General features: G+C 28.9%; 2 protein-coding genes across 15 annotated transcripts; both read right to left on the reverse strand.

The window, feature by feature from the left end:
- Positions 1 to 1,156: 1,156 nt before the first annotated feature.
- LOC114188967 (MADS-box protein JOINTLESS-like) lies at positions 1,157 to 6,470 on the reverse strand. Of its 4 annotated transcripts, none has more exons than XM_028077653.2 (9): positions 6,339 to 6,470; positions 5,688 to 5,913; positions 3,284 to 3,365; positions 2,987 to 3,045; positions 2,807 to 2,906; positions 2,699 to 2,740; positions 2,515 to 2,553; positions 1,591 to 1,640; positions 1,157 to 1,489 (listed from the first exon to the last, which is right to left on the reverse strand). In XM_028077653.2, the coding sequence occupies exons 1-9, from the start codon at positions 6,382 to 6,384 to the stop codon at positions 1,462 to 1,464; spliced, it is 672 nt and encodes a 223-aa protein (XP_027933454.1). In that variant the 5' UTR covers positions 6,385 to 6,470; the 3' UTR covers positions 1,157 to 1,461. The 4 variants fall into 4 exon arrangements, with proteins under 4 accessions (XP_027933454.1, XP_085530751.1, XP_027933453.1 ...); XM_085674625.1 differs by having other exon boundaries at positions 1,591 to 1,662; positions 5,688 to 5,934; positions 6,339 to 6,446; XM_028077652.2 differs by having other exon boundaries at positions 5,688 to 5,934; positions 6,339 to 6,444.
- A 2,511-nt stretch (positions 6,471 to 8,981) lies between these two features.
- On the reverse strand, positions 8,982 to 21,374 carry LOC114187603 (MADS-box protein JOINTLESS-like). Of its 11 annotated transcripts, none has more exons than XR_014995643.1 (9): positions 21,169 to 21,372; positions 20,787 to 20,971; positions 12,242 to 12,320; positions 11,207 to 11,268; positions 11,010 to 11,109; positions 10,812 to 10,853; positions 9,601 to 9,721; positions 9,376 to 9,476; positions 8,982 to 9,227 (listed from the first exon to the last, which is right to left on the reverse strand). XR_014995643.1 is itself a non-coding variant. In XM_028075889.2 (9 exons), exons 2-9 carry the CDS (start codon positions 20,966 to 20,968, stop codon positions 9,209 to 9,211), a joined length of 639 nt encoding a protein of 212 aa, XP_027931690.1. In that variant the 5' UTR covers positions 20,969 to 20,971; positions 21,174 to 21,374; the 3' UTR covers positions 8,982 to 9,208. The 11 variants fall into 11 exon arrangements, 5 of the variants coding, with proteins under 5 accessions (XP_027931690.1, XP_027931692.1, XP_027931691.1 ...); XR_003605292.2 differs by having other exon boundaries at positions 9,376 to 9,473; positions 9,601 to 9,639; positions 10,796 to 10,853; XR_003605291.2 differs by having other exon boundaries at positions 9,601 to 9,639; positions 10,796 to 10,853.
- Positions 21,375 to 22,134: the final 760 nt, after the last annotated feature.

The raw sequence follows: 22,134 nt of genomic DNA on the forward strand, positions 1-22,134 counted from the left end.
CTGAAGGTTGGCCGGAGAAGACGAACTCGCAGAACAACGGAGAAGATGAAATCGCAGAACAACGAAGGAATTGGGGTTTTTTAACCCTACGAAGGGATACTGCCTCGGTTATTCGAAACCGAGGCATATTCTACACTTACTGCCTCGGGTAGGCTCTGAACCGAGGCATATATTACACTTACTGCCTCGGTTATTACAGAACCGAGGCATATTCCTTCAGTAAAAAAAAAAAAAATTCAAATTAGGGGTCAACGCAGTGGTCAAAATAATTAAGTGTCTCTACTGCCTCGGTTAAGAGAGAACCGAGGCATATTGCATCAGTGAAAAAAATAAATAAATTAAATTAGTGGTCAACGCGCTGAGTCAAATTTTTTTAGCTCTATATGCCTCGGTTATTATGACAACCGAGGCATAAAAGTTCAATTTAATTACAAAACTGCCACCGCGTGCTTTTATACCGCAGGTCCACATGAACCGAGGCATATACAGCGCTGTAAAAGCTCTAAAATACACTAGTGTCTTATAAACTTCACTCTCAAATCCACTTTACTATCACCTCCAAATTCCTTAAAAAAAATAACATAAACTTCATTCTCAAATTCATTCAAATCAATCATCTTCCTTTTCTTCAAATCATTTATCTCAAAAGAACACACCCTTAGACTATGATTAAAATAAAAATGTAACATAATCCGTATAAGCTATGTTAAATCATATATTTGCATTAATGATTATTCATAATTTTTCATTTAACAAACAGTGAAAACTTATTTACCACATTAACAACTATATATACCTAATAATAAAATATTAAACAAAATTATGTGTTATAAGATAGGACATAGTAAAATATCCATGTCATCTAATTTTTTTATTATAAACTCTCCAAGCAACTTATAAAACCTAATTTATATTGTTATCTACTCTACACCATTTAACATATTTTAATTGAATCATATTATTTCATAATAGTTAAAATAATTTAGGAAATTTAAGAATCAAAGTTAAAGTATATTTAAATACACATTTAAAATATATAAATATATATATATATATATAAATATATATATATATATATATATATATATATATATATATATATATTTAAATTAAAATTGTAATATAACACCAACATTCAAAACCAACAATGTATAGATAATTATAATTTAAAGTACTAGATTCATGTTTAAGTTTAAAGGAATATATTATTAACCTAGAGAATTTGGAGATGAATATGGTAGTATTATATCTGAATGCATCACTGTTATGCTAACAAACAGAAATTACCTGAAAATAAATATTGGCAGAACTGTAAGAGAGTGTCACTATTGAAGACTCTGCAACTGCAATGATCACCTTATGTATATATATACAAGAACCATTTTTTTTCTTGGTGGTTCACTCTTCCTTTTTCTCACTAACTAAAATACTGCATCGTGGTTCACTCAATACTCAGAAACTCTATTTTGAGCCAGAAGGAAAAGGTAGTCTGCACAGTATGCATCAAAATAATGAAGTTTCAGTTTTCTTATTCATGACTTCTAAAACTACATCAAACAAAAAACACTCAACTTTTTCCAAGAAACTTACCCCAATGTGAGGGAGGTGTCAAAGGATTGGTCTTCTACATTCGTTATCCTCTAAAATCACAAACAAGAGGAACTGTTAAAAACATCACATACTAATAAAAACACTACTGCTAAGTATCTTTATTGGTAATTCTGATTGAGTTACATTGAAAACAAAAGCAGAGTATACTAGTTTTTTCAGCACTTTTTTCACAAAAATATTATTTTCTGTTTGGTGTTTAAACCCTTTTATTCCATAAGATTTTGCTGTTAGAAATAACAAAGCTGACATTTTCCTGCGATTTTCTTTTGTAACAGGACCAGAACTTAGAATAACAGTATGAATGAGATTAATACGACAAAATTTGTGGGAAAATAAGAAAACCCTAACGACCTACGAAGCCTAGACAAAGATACGACACGGACACAGAGATACGGCTAAATTGAAAAACATAAGATACGGGACACGACATGTATATATATATATATATATATATATATATATATATATATATATATATATATATATATTATTTTCAAACTTTCAACTAACACATGGTCAACTAACATAGAAATGAATCTAATTTATTTATCTAATATAAAAAAAAAGTGAAAAGTAGTGATCATATAATACTTTTTTCTTATTTTTATAATCATAATAGGAACTTATGTGATAAATTTACAAATTTATGGATCTTTTAGAAAATAATTGTATTTGTGGTTATTAATATTGTGTTGGAGTCATGTCAAAATCATGTTAAAGACAAAAAAAAATGTCTTTAAAATTGGACACTTTACTGATACGTATCGTAGAGTGTCATACGAGTGTCAGTGTCCGATACGTGTCAGACACAGGACACATCCATTGATAAGGCGTGTCCGGACTTCATAGCTAACGACCGAACAATTTTATTGGTGAAAATAATAAAAAGTGAAAACTAGTTACCTGTTTTATGAGTCGGTTATCTTCCTTGAGTTTGTTTCCCTGCATAGGGAAATGAGAAGTTATAACTGAGCATCATAGAGCCAGAGTGTGGCAGAGATTATTAAGACAACATATAATGCAGAGGATTTATGATAGCAATACAAAACTATATCCGACACTGACAATGAATGAGAATTCTATATACCTTGTGCGTAAGAATACTGATCTCTGCTATAAAATTTTGAACCTGAAAGATGTTGAATGTTAAAGAGTGTAATAAAGAAAAGTGATGAAAGGAGAGGGAATGATGGACCTTGGCTTTATAAACACGGTCCAAGGATGAACCAAGTCGTTCTTCTAATTTCTGCAGTTCCTTTAGGCTCAATCCTTGCAATTCTTCTCCATTCAGTTGTCTAAGATGAAATTGTAAATTTACAATACATGAGAATTTAAAAAATAAACCCTTTCTCTGATGAATTTACAATACACATACCTCATTTCACGACTCCTGTCTTCCACTTGCTTCTTCAAAGAAGTATAATTACTTGTAATCTGTACAATCACCACACAAAGTAGATATGAATTTTGGTTCCTTCAATGTTTTTACCACTCTTTATATATGTAATTTTTACTGAAATATTCTATTTAAAAATCAAAATTGTTTCTTCCCTATGATCATAAAATCCTTTTCTAGAATAATCAGAATCATAAATATTGATGTTTTTTCAAATCCTTGAATCCACAGTTAAACACCAGTGTTGATATTAAAAAATAAAACCGAAAAAAGTACCTGATCCGTAGGATGTGACTGGTCTAGTTTGTCAAGGTTCAACTCTGAACATAAAATATATCTTTCAGTTATTTTCTGCATACTTCAAACAACACAAAAAAGGCTTCACGTTAATTTCTTCAGGGGGAGCATTTGCATTACATTATGTTCCTCGTCATGTCTTCTGTTTAAACAATGACATCAAATATCTATCATAAAAGTTTACATAAATATATTCACCTTTTAATTGAAATTTACAGCAAATGTATAAAGTACAAATAACACATGTAATACTTCATTCAATCATAAACCACTAATAACTCATTTTTTATAATAACTATATCTAATATAACATTTTGTCATTAGTTGATAACCAATCTATATTTTATATCCTTACATAATTACTTTTAAATTTGTTCCATTGAATACAATAGTTTTGTTTTTCGAATCTTATGATATGTTCGGATGAGACAATTTAAGAGATTAATTCATTTGTTTAGAAAATTTGAATTCTTTCAAGAAAAATTATATGTTTGGATGAGGAAATTAAAAAGAAATTGAAATTGAAAATTTTTAAGAAGGTATTTCAAATAACTAAAATAGAAGAAAATTTAAAATTTTCAAGTTGTAGAATTGCTCATTGCACTATAAGAAAATGTTTCTAATAATCAATTTTAGTGACCAAAAGTTATTAGTTATGGTAACCAATTTAAATACCAATTTAAAAAATAAATAGGTAAAAATCACTATATAAGATAAACTTTTTTTTACTTTTATAAGAACTAATTAAAAGATGTATCCATCCAATTTTTTAATTAACTAATATTGTAAAAATACTATTCTAACGATCTATAGAAATTAAATTCAGATTTAGTTAATCCAAACCTTGCTAGGAATTTGATCATTATGCTAATATATAAAGAGAGAAAATGAATACCTTTCTTTAGCCATTGATTAATTATTTTTTGTGGTTCAGATCTCCAGCCAATAATTAATCTGTTCTTATTCTGTTGTAAGAATTTGTAAAAGCATAGCTTTGAAATTAGATTCTTAGTGACTTTATCCTACTTAATTGATCTTAAAATCATATTATATATCAATATGGTTTATGAGTTCAATTTTGATACACTTTTTAATTTTTCTTTTACACTCTGAATCCAACATCAAAAACCATATATATAGATATATAAACCAAGAGTTTAATGTATTTAATTCTCTTTGAATATAAAAACAGTGATGTGATCTGTATTTCAATCATATATATATAACTCGACTCAATGACTTAAGTCTAGGGGGACTTGTAGTTACAATATCAATAAATGACTCATTAAATAAAATATTAAAATTTCTTAATAGAGATGACTAATTATGAATGTGTTTTTCAATAATATTGTCTACCATTTTGTACAACTTTGAGTGTCCAATAATTTTAAGTATTCATGGAGACAGTATTGCCTGGGTCAATTACTACGTTTAAAATATTATTTGTTTCAGAATTTAGAACTTTATTACGATTTCAGACATAAAAAATACTTTGAAAAATTAAATAAAAATATATACTTGAATTATTTAACTCTTAAATAATATAAAACTATAAGATATATATATATATATATATATATATATATATATATATATATATATATATATATAAACATTTCAAAGCGCGTGTGAATAAAGTATATATTTCATTCATAATTTCATGGGAAAAGTGAAGTTAGAAAAATAAAAACTACTAGTTTATATGAAACTATGATTTATGACATTTTTGCAAAGTTTCTTCATAACATAACAACATTTAGAAGAAAAAAAATATTATATCAGAAATTAAAATTAACTTATATAAAAATAAAAAATGATGTAAATGAACTTTTATATACTAGCGTACATTAATTTTAACTATGCTACACTAAAGAATACTAATCCACATGTGCACATTATATGATGAATCATGAATGTAGGAATGAAGGTTTAAGGAAAGCATAATTTTGTTTTGAGTTTTTTTTTTCTTTGATCATGTATAAAGCTAATGCTAAGTTAAAAAACCTTTTTGGTCATACTATTTATATTATATGTAAGGAAATAGGTTACAACACCCACATTTTGGTAAACTAGTGTATATAATATCTGTTGTTTTATCATAAAAAACGAATGTTAAATAAAAAAAAGGTTAAAATAAAAAAATATTAGTTGTTGTTAGGAATCAAAGTGTGAATCTAAGTTCTACATTTTATGGTTTGCCAGAGTGTTAAAGGTCAGGTTTGGGGTTCGATACCCACTGACAACAACCTGCCTTGCAAAGTGGGGGACACTTGGAGCGAGGAGTTGGAGTGTATTGGACTGCAGACCTGATACTACTGGGGTGGGCCGGGAGGTGTTATAGAAATAGCAAAAGAAGCTAGGGTGCTTAGGAAGAGGAAAGTACCTTGAACTTGCATAGTCGAAGAGTTTGCCAGCAGGTGAAAAGACTATGAGAGCAATCTCAGCATCGCAGAGAAGAGAAAGCTCACGTGCCTTCTTCAGAAGCCCACTCTTCCTCTTCGAGAATGTCACCTGCCTCGCCGTTACATCCACTATTTTCTTGATCGGTATCTTCTTTCTCACCATTTTCGTCAAAATCAAGAACACCAGAAAATTGTGCCCTATTGCTTCTGAGAGTGAACAAGTTTCAACTGTCACAAATTGTTCTGAGAGATTAAAGAACACGAATAAAGATTCGCAATTTCGGTTTTAAATGTGAACCCGTTTTCATAAAAAAGAAAGAGGGTCACATCACATGTATTCTTGTTTTGCAAAGAAAGAAAAGTATGTGTGCTTGAGCCGTACAGAAAAAGGTGAAGAAAATTGATACCTGCCGGAAAATTCTATGTTAAGAAAGTGATGATCGTAGGTTACTTGTTAAGATCTTCACAAAACGGGAAATCGAAGATCGAAACAAAAAAAAAAAAAAAAAGTAAAACCAAAGGCAAAGGAAAAGTCAAAGGAAGTGTGAAAGCAGAAGGAACCTAGATAAATGGGGGTGAAAGAGAAGAGATTAGAAAAAGGGTGGGAAAAAAAGAAGAAGAAGAAATCTAACCTGTGTTTGTCTCGAAAGAAAGAAGACGAAGGGAAGACATGGGCATACAAATCCTTCTTCTAACTTATCTCACCATTTATTATCGTACTCGCTGAAACTGTCACACATCAATTCATAGATTTTTACAAGCTTCTTCCACAATTTGTTTTTTTTTTTTTACTACTTTTGGAGGAAATACTTTATCACTCAGCAATTCAATCTTATTATTGAATAGAAACATTTTCTTTCACAGCTCCAAATTAATGTATTGAGAACTGTTTTTAAGATTGTATTTAATTAGTTAATATCATAAACATTTTACTCTAGTAATATACAAAACTTGAACTTAGTTGTGTAATTTATGTAAATTGGTTAAATCAAGTTAAATATTTGAAATCAAATTTGACTTTGAAATATTTAAAGATTCTTCTTGGTAAAAAAAATTAACAGTTTCAACCAATTATAACCAATTATAATTTAATTTTAACGAAAAACTTTATAAATAATTATGAAAATATAAATTATAAATTAATAATTAAATCAGAAAAACTAATTTTTTATATAAAATCATTAATGATGTACCAATTCATAAAGCCTAATTCGTGTAATTTGATTGTGTATCATATGTGTGTATTATGATTAAACTATCTCTCTCTAAAATTGTATTAAAGTTGTTTATGTTGGCTTTGATTAAAAATAAAATAAAATCCAATTTAATAGTTAGTTATCTGTGGTCTGTATTTTGAAAACTTTTCTTAGAATCTAAATAAGAAAGAACGGTGATTTCGATTCAAATTTAGTTAATGGGAATTAAAAATGATGGTTGTTTTCACTTTTATTAATCACTAATAATGTTTGTTCCAACAAAAATAGAATTCTGATCAAGAATATCTTGATGTTAGCTAAAGTTAGATTCCCACAAAACGTTAGACAAAATTTGATCAATTAAATAATTATTTTTTCATTAAATGTTTGCATCACATCAAATCCAACATGGAGATCAATAGAGTTATCATAAGAAGTGTTTAAGGTCGTTTTATAGGGTGAGAATTATTTCACTTATATAATTAAAATTAATTTTATTTTTAATTGATAATTACAAGATCTCAAATATACGTTTTACAAAATTCTATCCTTAAAGATAAGGTCTCCTATTCTGAATGGTAGATAAATTTTTATCCTAAAAGATATGGTCCTGTGCTGAATGCTAACATTAATGCCATGGACTCTTTTTCCATAATCTGAATAATCTGAATGCTAACATTCTGAATGGTAGATAAATTATTTTATTTTTATATTTCAAATTTAATTTTAATTTATATTAAACTTAAAATTTTGATGTAATGGGTTTAGGGATCTTAGAAATTACAAGAGGAGCTAGACCACATAAGAAATGATATATTTTTAATTCAAAATCTATAAAATAATGGATTTCTGAATTTTCTAGCCTGATACCACTTATAAGTCTGTAAAAAGATTTACCGAGAAACACAAACACGGATAATATTTTAGTTAAATCACATTTAACCTAAAATTTTAAAACAATAAATTTATTGTATATTACTTATCTTTTTTATTTTTATCTAATATAAAATTTAAATTCAGATTCTCAACAAAATTATTAACAAAATGCGCAAGAAATCGGGCAAGATACTGATTGAAGTGCGAACCATGATTCGCATGAAGCAAGACACTGACCAAGTGTTACTAAGAGACAAAGTTAAAAGGCTGAGTCTACTACAGTGGGGAGCCACCATAATGGTCGGTTGAATTATCGACATGCATGTTTAGAAAAAACGATTCATTATTTTTATTATTTTCTTTACATGAACTTCAAGATGACATACATCATAGATCCTAATATAGAAACAAACATAAAAATTAATAAACAAAAAATTAAGCTAAAGTATGAAATTGGCTTTCATCATGCTTTTGTTCAATACACAAGACTATGATATAACAATTAAATCTAAATACGTGAGTACCTTTTGAATTTACCTAAAGTTTTACTTGTCTCAATTGATTGGAGGAATCGGAAATATATACTAAAAAAATAACTATTTTCAAATAATATAATTTAAATAATAATAATAATAGCTGAATAATAAAAATTGAATTGTATATTCAACCTAAATATGATTTAATTAATTTTACTTTTATTTTTTTATTTATTAATTAAGGAATATACTCTGAAAAAAGTAAGTAGAGCACGTGTCTTAGAATTTAATATTTGACATGTGCATTGAGGTTTGCGTTTCTGTATACATTTATGTCAGACAGATGGTCATTAATGGAAACTCAGACACGTAGTTTCACTGGTTATTAATATTTTTTACCGGAACAAATATTATTATCATAACCAATTACTAATCAATTTGTATATATATAACAGTTATGTTGTAGGCAGGGCTAGTTTAGCAGATAAAAAGCAACTTGTTTACACACACTGTATACGATGTGCCTATATAACTGTTTAATGGTTTATAGAAATTGTTCAAAATGAATATGTTTCCACTTGTACTAATTTTTATATCATTTATATTTTTAAGAATTACGAACGAAACAAAATACTATATATTTATCTTAAATTTATTGAAAATTGAAAATACAAACAAACCAAAACTAAGTCGGAAGATTTCTTTTTCTCTGTCCTAAATTTTTAGATTTATAAAATAACCATTCCTGTCTATTTAACCAGCCACGTATGGCATAATAACAATTACAATGTTCTGTTTAGGTTACAAAATAAGTTACCCAGCTGTGAATTTTTTCCAGCTGCTACTCATCAAAAGCAAATTGTTTGTCAAATTCCAAAACAACATTGATCTTGTCTTTCATACAGAAAACGAAGCTAATCCAGTTAACTTCTCACTATGGTTCTCTGAACCATTTCATTCAAATAAACGCAGCCTGCATAACCATAGAGATTATAGATAAACACAAATGAGAAGGAGCTTCTGAAGTAACATTAAACATGTTGAGATGTTAATTACAATAAAAGACTAAAACATGTTGTAATACAATAATGTTCGAAGGATGAAATGAAGTATAAACTAACCCCAACTTGAGAGATGTATCAGAACTACCATTGTCTGCAGGAAAATCAGATGAACTGCTAGTAATTGACTCATAACACTGCCTTTGTTCTCGAACCAACTTCTGTTCATAAAAATTCTATTAAAAACAGTAATATTGATTATTGCTAAGTTCGTTTTAAAGTAGATATATCTCAGAAACTCATGGACCACAAATAAATGAGCTAGGTTTTGAAAAAGCCTATCACCTGCTTCAGTTTCTGGTTCTCTTCTGTAAGTTCGGCCTCCTTCACCAGCAACGTTAATTGCCAAATATCATTGCAGAAAAAGGTTGAGTGAATAAAGATTCATGAAAAAATCGCCAACAGGCTGCATTATTATAAACAAAAAAAAAAAAAATTCGTTTTTACTATCAGGGTGTCTGAAAATTATTCAAGAACATAGTTTTCCACATCCAAGCAACGATTACCAGCTTCAACCAAGACATTTTAAACTTAAATGCACTTTTGATATTATTTTTCTAACGAACATTATGACGACTAAATAATATACCTTTAGCATATTTTCTATCACATCTGTCTCTCCCTGTTTATGAATCACATAAATGGCTTCATCAAATTACACTACAATAAAAATCATTTTAGAGAACACCAAACGTGACCACGAATATAAAAATATGGTCTAAATATAGTAAAGACAACAGTTTTTTAGACGTGACTTAAAAACTATCTTAAACAACATTTAAATATTGCTCGTAAGAAGTGTGGGCTAATGTGTGTTCTAAAATACACTCAAAATTAAAGCTTTTAGATTAGAAAAATTCTCTCCCTCCTTTTTTGACTGAAAATGCAAAACTTAGTTTCAAAAACACAAAAATTTGAATCTCTTCCCTACCTTTAATTTTAAAGTGAAAACTCCAAGAACTCACGGTGTTGAAAATGTGAAGTTTTGAAAAATATGTACATCAAAATCCTTGCCTTTTATGAGGATTTTAAGCAGCAGTTTTAAAATTGTTGCCGTAATGAAAATAGTGGCCTATTATTTATAGTTACGTTCACCTAGACTATATCTAAAAAATTGTTGTCTAAACTTTAGTTCACGGTTTTGTATTGTTGTCTAAAGCGATTTTTGTTGTAGTGTTATTTTAACTAGACGAGTTGAACTTATACATCTTCTAGGTTTCACGTCAGAAATTCAAGTATGAGTTATTAACATGCACTGAGAAAAAAACATAAGGAAGTGTGACCTATATATTCAAGGTTGTGGAGTTTTGGATGAATAACTGAATATGAAGTGTCCAGTTTTTTAGGTTTGTCATTGGCATACTAGCCCTATTGATAGAAAATTTTGTCGTTGGTTTAGAATGTTTAATAATATTTAAGATACAAATTGATTTGACCAGAAAATACGAATAATATCTCAAAGACATATAGGATTTGGAACCTGTGTGAGCATTTACCTTTGTTTTAAGGCTGTTGATCTCTTGTGTCATTTTTTCTTCCTGGAATCAACACGTTAATTGATTAGTATTGTACGTCAAAAGCATGCACAATTTACGTGTACAACGTTGACTTCCCAGGTACAATTAAGTTCTAGATTTCATCTCGTAAGGGGAAACAGCTATAACGAAGTTAGAGTACAAAAGTTTGGGAGAAACCTTAATTTTTGAAATAGTGGTCCAACGTCTTTGGAGAAGTTCCTCCAGTTTCTGCAATTCTTGTATTGTCAATCCTTGCAAGTCTTGTCCATTCAACTGACTGCATTAAACATGTGCATTCATGGAAACCATATCTGTCTTTCGTGCATGGATATTTTATCTAAGTCTAAATTAAAGAAGTTGCAGTGAGTTCATACCTCAGTTCATGAGTCTTATCTTCTACAACCTTGCGCAGCATGTCAAAAGACTCACTTCCAAGCTATATATACATAGATTGTATTAGATTTTTCATCATTTTTTAATTGTTCATAAGCAAGCTATCAAAGACAACTATGTCCAAATCATTTTTTTTTCGTTGTTCCTATGTTCCTCCCAAGTTAAGGATGTAGAATGGTGCAGAAATATTATGTCATGAGAATCATAATCTACCATATGAAAATACATGGAATCATGAGACACTTTTTCAAATGACGATGAGAATTGCATAGCTCCAAACAACAATACTTGTTCCACTAGATAGAGTTATTATTAGACAAATCAAATCAACAACATTAGACTCTTTAAAACAAAAATTTGTGTAAAATCATCAGACAAACCAAGACACCAGTATTAGGTTTACAAAGGAAGTTTCATTGGAGAGATATAACACTAATAAGACCTAAGCCCAATCACATAAGACATTAATACTACTCTCAACTCAAAATCTTAAGAGAATAGATTTATGGGTCTTTATCCTTATATAGTGCTCTACTTTCTCATTTCTAGCCCATGTGGGACTTAGACTAACACTTGGATTCCTAACAATCTCTCCTTCAATGATGAGTCCCTTAATCACATTGGTACACTCCCACTCCAACAAATGACTCACACTTAGGATTGTGAGATGTGATTCTCTATTTTTACTATATAAGAGACCCTATGTAAAACTTAAGATACACCAAAAATAAAAATACTTCCTAGTTGTGTAGTCGTGGACGTAGGCATACACATTGTACGTCGAATCACATTAAATTCTTCTGTCGTTTATTTTATTCTTTTTATTCTTTCATTTATTAACTTGTTCCTAAAAATCACAGATAGAAAAATAAAAGAGAGGCAAAACAGCGGGACTACTCTACTGAACTAACATTTTTCATTGCAGTAAAATATTCAATTATCTCTGAGAAACAGAGCTCTTTTGGTTTTGATTGATTAATGATTAAAGGAATATTAGAAAGTAAACGTAGTTATACCTGTTGTTGTCCAGTAGATGAAATGTCTGATCCTTGAACACCTGAATGCCGATTACGCCTTTCAAGTATTTGTTGCATGCTGAAACAGACAAGGGCGTTGAAATTAAATTCAAAACTTTCCCTTCCTTTTCCTTTGTGAAGACGCAAGAGGCTCATAAAATCAAGAACTTTATATCATCATTTTATAATTATTTTTTATTTAATTGCTATATATCAATTAGTTAAATTCATATTAATAGGTTTGCATTGAGCTCATATGACCTAGTCCAAGTGGGCGTATCTAGAAGCTAGTGACTAAATCCTGAAATAACATGTTAGTTTTACTATAAATGATTGGATAGAGTTAAAAAATGTTAAGCTAACTTAATCTTATAAAACCAATTTATAAGACAAAATTTATTTCCACTTACATATTGTCAAGTAACTTCATTTCTAATTTATGTGAGATCCCTACCATAAATAGTGGAAAAATATGGTTTTGAAGTAGGTATTAACCAAAGTTTCATATTAAATAATATGAAGAATAGAAAAAGTATGAAGTAATTACAAAATTAGAGAGTTAATTTGAGACTTGTCAGCACAACTTAAAAAGCCTGGGGTTTGGATAATTGTGTGTCACAAAAAATTGTATTTTTTTCAGAGAAATTGTACTAGAAGATTTGGAGTAAACATTATTTATTACATGGTTCTAGTGGTATCAGTAACCAAGGGAGGAAGAAGAGCAATTTGACATGTGTGTTATGTGTTTGGAGATAGTTTAGTGTTAATGACTTTGATGATGTATTTGTGGTAGGATATTGGCCGGTACAACAATGGATTTCGACTTGAGTATATGTTGGCAGGTAAGATTTTATTCCAGAGCACGAAGAAGATTGGATGATGTTGAAGTTTCGTTGGAAAATTACTCTCCGGTTCTTCATGAATAGGAATGTTAAAGTGAGTCAATTTGACTCACACGGGTTGACTTACCATAGGTTAAGCTAAAATAGGATATGTTTAACCCAACTCACCTTTTTGATGAGTTAGAAATTTTGTAACTGATAAGTGTCTAAAAAATGTTAATTTAGACATAAATGTGACACTTATCACACTTTAATTAATTATATTTTGTAAGCAAGCAATCCTTCTTATCTTATAATTACATAATGAGGTATGGAGAATTATAATTTCTTGAATTTAATGATATTTCAATGAATTTCAGTGATTTTTTTAAAGAATTAAGGAATGATGCAGCTGAGCCTTAAAATGTGTTGTTGAGTGCTAAGAAAGGCAGTTTGGAAATATCTGGAATGTAGCTTTTGCAGCTGAGCCATTAGATAGTAGTTGAAAATTAAAATATTAACATATTGACAAACACATAAATTAAACATCTGAACTATTCAAACATTATTAAACAACATTAATATTTAAAAATATCAAATTGTGAACTTATATATTTAGAAACACTAAATAATTACAATACAAAATTTATAAGAAAAATGGTAAAAATATTAACAAAACGTTATTGGTAGGCTAGAGATCAATCCACTCTCCACTCTAACATAACTAACTCGTGGGTTAAGTGAGTCAAATTCAATTTGTAAGACTTATCTTGATATGTATTCATGAGTTATTATCCCAGCTTGATTTTATTATATTTGTTGTTTTTGCACGAGGCTGAGATTTTTGTATAGACATCTTCACATGTTCATTAGAGCTTTAATGCGCTTAATTTGATGATTCAATTTTCTTTTAGATAGACATATGTTTCAGACCTTTTCATGTTTTTTCATAAAGTCAACAACTTTTAGAATTTTGAATGTTCTTTTGTGTAGAAAGTTGTTCAAAATATGTTGACAAGAAAAGTGTTGCTTCTTTTCTAATCAATCTGGAAATTAAGCTTATCAACTATTACATCCTCTTCAAATGGTTTCTTTTTCTTATTGACAACAGAATATTCATATAGAGAGAGTACTAAAAGTACTCCAACCAATATATAATTTGGGTGTGTATCTTGATTCTTTATTATTTTAATATCTGATAATTTCTTATTCGAAGCATTATCAAATTTCAACAATGTTGATGTTAAATTAATTGTAAGAACTGTTTATCAATAGACTGTATATGCTAGACCATTCAGGTGTAAATGAACTCTACTGTTATGTTGAGAAAACTGAATAAATTCTGAAACCGAATTATAGCTTTTGAATCAAATGCAAGGAGAACACCAATAAATGCTTAAGAAAATGGAATCAATAAAATGGGAAATCTTTCGATTTAAAAGACCAGAAAACTAAATATAACTTCAAGTGAAACCACTTAAACATTCTCAGGAAAAACTGCGAGATTAATTCTTAAGTAAAAAAAATTATGATTAAGTAAGTCTTATTAGAATATATAATTCCAAAGTTTAAACCTTTTACAATATTGCTAGGAAAATTCTTCGTAGAATATAGGGATATTCATTTTTTACTTTGAATATTTTTTGATTAAAAAGTCACCCGAACTAAACATAAAAAATCAAATGTTATTTAATTTAGATTGATTTTCATTTGATATTCCAACTTAATTAAATCAATTGTTTGTATTTAAATGACTTTTGCAGATTTTGTTACTACGAAATTATTGAACATTTTATTATTAAAAATTATCAATTAAAAAAAAACATGTTTTGAATTTTTTATAATTTTTATATTTATAGTTTCATCTTTCTTACCAATAAAAAAATAAATCATATAATCTCATAATCAAGAACTGTAACACAAATTTGTTATCATGTCCATGAATGTAATATAACTACAGAATGATCAAACAGAAAAACAGTCTTAAGAGACATATCCACCTATTGCTGTTAGTTTCTAATTAACTTTAAATACATAACATTATATTTAAATATAATGGATAGAAAATAAAATACAATATATTTAGCTAAAAATTCAACATTTCATTTTAAAAAATCACATTAATCTTCTCTATCACTTCACCATTACCATATATTTTCTTAAAGATGGGGTGTTAAAATTGAAAAAAATAAAATAAAAAAACTAAGAATCCGATAAACTTGTTTTTACAAAGACAATAATCATTAAGAGAATGAATTGCGAAAAACAAAAATAACAGTTAACAGTTAACTGTTAACAGAATGATAAGGACAGAAATATTTAACCGTTAACAATTGGATATAGACAATTCCAACAAGAGAAAAAGAAAGAATTAGTAGAAAAGAAATACTTATTTTATAATTTTCTCTTTATCAATATGAACACATACATAATTGACTTAACCTTATTATCAATTATATGTATAATTAAACGACATTTACTTTCTTTCTCATAAATCGTATTATAAAATAAAAGTAATTTTTCAACGCATTCCCTATATTTCTCTTCTTTTTACCAAAGCACTAGCAAGTTCAAATCATTTCCTTCAAAAATTCTTAAGAAGTGTATATGAGATTCTGGGTTTCTTTCGTCTTGAGAACATAGCTTATTTTTTAGTTTTGTTGTGCCATGTTTTAAGAGACTGAGAAATCGAGGGAGTGATCCAAAATTGTCAATGTTCCGATGGTGGAACCATTGCCAAAAACCTATTTTCGACATCGCAATTAAAAACTATGAGAGTTGGGAGAAGAGCCATGAAGATGGGTTAGAAAAACAAGTTCTGGTTTCTTGATGGAGTTTTCCCACACCTAATACTTTTGATCCAAGCTTCAACGACACTTAAGAATATTGAGTTACATCAAGAACTTTTGGCTTTCAAACAACAACTGCATTCTGTAATATATTTCTCCAGTGTACATGCAGATTCAAACGTTCGTGAGAAGATGAAGAAAGTATGAAGCCTAAGACAAAATTCAGAAGTTCGTTCTTGTTATTTAGAACAAATTTCATTCTTCCGTCAAGAACTTACAATGGCCCAGAATTTAACACGCCTTCCTTCTATGGTTCTAAACATATTCTCCATTCTCCATCAAACTAGCTTTGCAGAAACCCCGACAAAGCAACAAAATATACATTGTAGATAGAGGATTTTCTGTTTCAATCTAAGTTGTCTGCACAATTTTGAGGTGTTATTTTACTCGTATATTTAATGCATTTTTCTTAGATTTAGACATAAACTTTCTCTTAATTCTTTAATTTCTATGTGTAGGATAGGTTGGGGAATAACATTGCTTGTGATATTAAAAATGAAGATACGGAGACATGAGAACCAAGGAAGATAAGTGGTGAAAATATGTTAACAAACTTGTTGATTTAAGGTTTTTCGTTAAAGATGTCAAATCTTTTATATATACTCATAAAATCCACATCTCTCACATTAGATATCAACTCTTCCAGTATGTGCCCTTGAGGAACCAAACTATTAGAGTCGTATGTGGAAAATGTTATACAAATAGATGATTCGTGTTTTTTTAAAATCATATATACATATATTTCTACTAGAGACGCTCTAAACCTTTTATACTTTATATACATTCATTATTTCCCTTTATAATGGATTTACATTCTAAAATCATCTTTACTATCTTCTGAAACATCGACTCATGAGTAAAACACTTTTGAGGTGAAGCAAAAGTTTGCAATGTGCAAAGATTCAAGTTTATGACTACTGCTTTAGTCCCATGTTCATCTTTTTTAGGGTCTTTTTAATTTTTGTTGGATCTCTATGATAGGTTATATATTTTTTCATATATGGGTTAGGTTATCGTTATTGAAAGATTGTGGTTCTATATAGTTATATGACTCACACTTGGACTATTCCCAACATCTCCCCTCAAGGGTGAGTCCCTTGTTTTTTTCTTTTTCATATGGTATATTTTCCTTCAGGTGTATGAGTGACCCCTTTGGTTGTGGTTATGCGGTCAGTCACATCGGTGACCCCTTTTTGTTTATGGTGGTGGTTATGCGGTCAGTCACTCCGAATCTGATACCACTGATAGGTTATATATATATATATATATATATATATATATATATATATATATTTTCACATATATGGGTTATATTCATCATAGGCATGGTTATGGATATTGAGAGATTGTGGTTCTATATGGTTATATGACATTAATCTTACACATATAAGACCTTAGACACCACTTTTACACCAAAACCTTAAGGCAATGTTGTTATGGATCTTTATTCTTATATAGTGTTTAACTTTGTCTTTTCTATCCAATGTGGGACTTTTTGACTCACACTTGGACTATTCCCAACACTCTAGTTATTGGTTGTCATGTTTTGAAAGGTTTCAAAAACAAACTTTTGCATCCTTTTGTACAGGTTATTGATCCTTTTGTAAAAGAGTTAGAGCACCCCATAAGTGCTCTTCTTTAATTTATTCATTCTTTGATGAAAAAAAAAGGTTTAATTATGCCTTTGATCCCCATTTTGGAGTCAAAATCTCAAAATGGTACCCAAATTTTTAAAAGTCTCAAAATGGTCCCCTTTTTTGTTGAAACGTCTCACGTTTGCCCTTCCCGTTAAGTCAAGGTTGACGCCGTTAGAGGGAGTGCCATGTGTCAGTTCCTCGATTTTTTGAAATTTTTTATTAATTTTTTATTAATTTTTAATTTTTTTTTGAATTTTTTTAAAAAAATCAAATAAATTGCCACGTGTCAAGCTGTCATTGTGCCACGTGGCAATGACAATGACACATGTCAGTATTACGCCACGTGTCATTTTGTTAGTCTCAATTTGGTCCCTTTATTTGAATTTGTCTCAATTTAGTCTCAATTTTTGTAAAAATTAGCAATTTTGTCCCCCTTCAAATTGAAACAAAATTTAATTTTATATAAATGTTATACAAATATTTTTATTAAATTTGATATTTGTATTCAAATTGATATTTTTATTATATATTTTTAACATAGCTAAGTTTAGTTAAAATTATGTTTCACATTCAACTTTACTTAAAATTGTTTTAAAATTTTAAATTTATGTGTTTTATTGTAACATGAACTAGGTAATTTATGAATTTTTTTCTATTAACATTATTTTCTATTAACAACTTTTAAACCATTTTAAATAAAGTTCAATGTAAAATATTAATTAAATGAACTTAATTTGGTTAAAAATATTTACTTGAAATATCAATTTTGATGGAAATATTTGTGTACATTTATACAGAAATTAAATTTGATTTCAATTTGGAGAGGGACAAAATTGCTAATTTTTACAAAAATTGGGACTAAATTAAGACAAATTAAAATAAAGGGACCAAATTGAGACTAAGAAAATAATACTGACACGTGTCACTGTCACTGCCACGTGGTACGATGACAGCTTGACACGTGGCAATTTTTTTAATTTTTTCACAAAAATTCAAAAAAAAATTCAAAATAAAAAAAATTCAAAAAAAAATTAATAAAAAATTCAAAAAATCGAGGAACTGACACATGGTACTCCCTCTAACGGCGTCAACGTTGACTTAACGGCAAGGGCAAACGTGAGACGTTTCAACAAAAAAGGGGACCATTTTGAGACTTTTAAAAATTTGGGTACCATTTTGAGATTTTGACTCCAAAATGGGGACCAAAGGCATAATTAAACCAAAAAAAAAATGTGCAAAGATTCACACTAGAGGTAAAGATGATAAGAAACTTAAGTGTGAAGCCAAAAGTCCTACATTGAGTGAAAAATAAGTGAATGAATATTATACAAGGAGAAAGATTCATAGATATTACCTTAATATTTTGAATTTTAGATAAATGTCAAGTCTCTTATAAACATTTTTAAGTGAACCAGGAGTTTGCAATGAGCATGCATGATCTTCCTTTTTATTTTCAAGATTTATTTTTAAGGTTGAATATATTTTTGTCCCTTAATTTTTAGTGAAAATTGAAATTAATTTATTTTCAAAACTTTAGCTAATTTAATTCATCAACTATAGAAATGTATGGATCTAATTTTTTTAACCCAATTTTGTTAAGTTTGTTTTATGTTTTAAACGAATTTCATGATAGTATTTGAGTTATTTACCCCGTTTGACATATTTTTGATTCAATGTTAACTGATAATTGTGTTTGAAACGTCAAATAAACTTAACAAATAAGTTTTTATTAAAATGACTAAATCTACTCATTTCTGAAGATAGGAAACTAAATTGATCAAAAATTTCAAAGAAAAATTCATTTCAATTTTCACTAAAAGTTAAAGGACAAAAAATATATTTAACTTTTATTTCTACTATAACTTAACAAAACCCCTTTTCACAAGGGTTGACGAATCTAAACTGTATTCAAATGTAATATGTATTCTTTCTATCCAATTCGAATTTAGAATTCATAGTCTTTGTGGTTTTACTATGTTCTAAGAAGTACTTTTCGATTAATTGTAAAAAAATATTCATAGTTTGTTTTACAATTGAAAAACGCAGACTATAACCATGATTAGCATAAGTTTAGGTGTTTACAGGAATAGAACAGTGTAATTATGAGTTCTTAATAATCTCTATTCTCCTTGCTTAATCGAAATGTGTATATCACTATACAAATGATTATAAATACTATTTTAATTAAAAAGGTTTTAAATCTAGAATTTCTTAATCTATGTTAATATATATAATTTGAACTATAATTTCATGGTTTGACTTCTGTCATATACTTAGATACAGGGAGACAAAGAAGGAAATACTTATCCTAGTCACGTTTTAAGACTCCAATTTCTGTGAAATTTACTAAACTTCTTGCTATTTTTCTTCATACCAATTTTAGTTTCTTTTTTTACTTCAATCACGTTTGCATTGCCGAAACAGTTTTAATGTATAATTATGTACCAGTCCTTGTAAAAACTATAACCCATAAATTTGATGTATTTTTCAAATTTTCATCTGCGGCCATTGCAGCCACTAGGTGGTTTTATTATATAAAACGTGAGTCTGTCTATATATCATGAATTGTGTTGTTGATCATACTTCTAATTGGAGTGGATCAATTTTATGAAAGAAATTCATATATTTTTATACTGTCTGTGATAAAGTATCAGCATTTACATTTTTTTGGTCATTGTTATGCAGAAAGAATGTTATCTTATACACAGTAACTTTGGGAGAGTGTTTTCGTTTTTCTATTTGTTTCACTCCCACTGCTAAATTTTAATCAAGCATTGCAAATAATATTCCAAATCAAGTTGAATATGTAATTATTAAGAGCATAAGTTGCATACAGCCTGAAAAAACAAATAATTTATGGAAAAACAAAGTTGCAGGAGTTGAGAAAAAATGAAAGTTGTAAGGAATATAGAGAACTGTTTGTATAGTGAATTGCAAAACCAGACAACATCATACAGTGTTGTCTATCATTAACACTATAGTAAAATGAAATTTAATGTTTATTTTCATGCTGTTAAAATATACAGTGAGTTGTGCAAAGAAAGTTTGGTATTCTGTAGTGACGAAAGATATATATGAATGAGTGTGTGTGTGTGTGTGTAAAAAGAAAAGGTAAAAGGGTTGCACATGCACATGGATATATATATATATATAAAAGAAAAAAGAAAATGATAAAAGAAAAAAGAAAGAAAAAAGAAAAAAGGAAAGAAGATAATGGTACGGAAAGAAAGACATATACCTTGAAGTGGCGTACTCGAAGAGCTTGCTGGTTGCGGAAAAGACTATGAGAGCAATCTGAGCATCACAAAGAGTTGACAGTTCCTGAGCCTTCTTGAAAAGACCTTTTCTCCTCTTTGAGAATGTTACTTGCCTCGCGTTTATGTTGTCGATCTTCTTGATCGGTATCTTCTTTCTCGCCATTTTCTACACTCAATCGATTTCATATTCATCCAAATTCAACCCCAATTCAGGCTCATAAAATCAAATATACAGGTGCATGTATACTGTCACAGATCTTCCACAAACAAACCAGCAATTTAACAGATATTGCAAAAGGAAAGGGAAAACAAACACAAACAGAAAGAAAATTAAGGTGTGTTTGAGTTTGAGTTTGAGTTTACCTTACCTAGCTTGGTTGTTGTTATATTACCAGAAATGGGTGATTAAGATGTTTGGTGAATGAGAAGATGATGGGGGTTATACCCTCACTCACTCACTCACTCACTCACAAACTCTGACAATGATTCCAACAAATATCTCTGAGTAGCGTGTGTGTCTTTGTTTTCCAATTTCTGGCTGCTATTCCTCACTTTCGAATGTAGATAGGAGAAATAAATACCCTTTTATAATGTTTACCAAAATAAGTATTTTCTATATTTTATTGCTTTTTCTATTTAGAACCTTTTTTTCTTTTTTCATTTTCTTAGATTCTTTTTCCGTACAGATTTATACTGTGTGAATCGCCAACTGATGTGATCTCATGTCTACCCATTTGTAGTAATCCCTTTGCAAACTTCTTTCTTATCTTTTTTAAGCGTCAACCTCTAAAGTAAACTCTATTAAATTAATTGAAATTAACAAAATTTATTATTCCAACTTAGTGTGTGAATTAATCAATTTATAATGTGCGGAATATGACAATATTTTATAATCATTGTTTAATTACTTGAATCAAACCTTTAAGAGGCGGAGGTTGGTGTAATTATTTACAATGTCAAAGAAAGTCTTTATGGGTGGTTTTCTTTCGCTTCATGACTTATCTAACTCCATTTTCATCCTACTTTTGTCGATTTTGAAAGTTATCTAACTAGATGTTCATCAAACATTTGTCCCATTTTGGGAACATTCTCTACAAAATACATATTAAGTATATTTTACTTTTAATCTGGGTTTTAAAAGTTTCCTCTTTTTATCACTTGTTTTTATTACGAATTCAAGGTCAAGTGTAAGATTAAGTCTTTTATTAATTAGAGATGTTAAATTAGAGTGTTGTATAAAGATGAAGATTCATGAATTCATTTAAGATTTTGAGTTGAGAGTGACATTAATGTTTTATATGGTTGGACTCATGTCTGACTGGTGATGTA

This window comes from Vigna unguiculata, chromosome 6 (genome assembly GCF_037176805.1).
Source record: "Vigna unguiculata cultivar grain cowpea cultivar isolate G323 ecotype 2 chromosome 6, ASM3717680v1, whole genome shotgun sequence".
In the NCBI taxonomy this organism is placed as follows: Eukaryota; Viridiplantae; Streptophyta; class Magnoliopsida; order Fabales; family Fabaceae; genus Vigna; species Vigna unguiculata.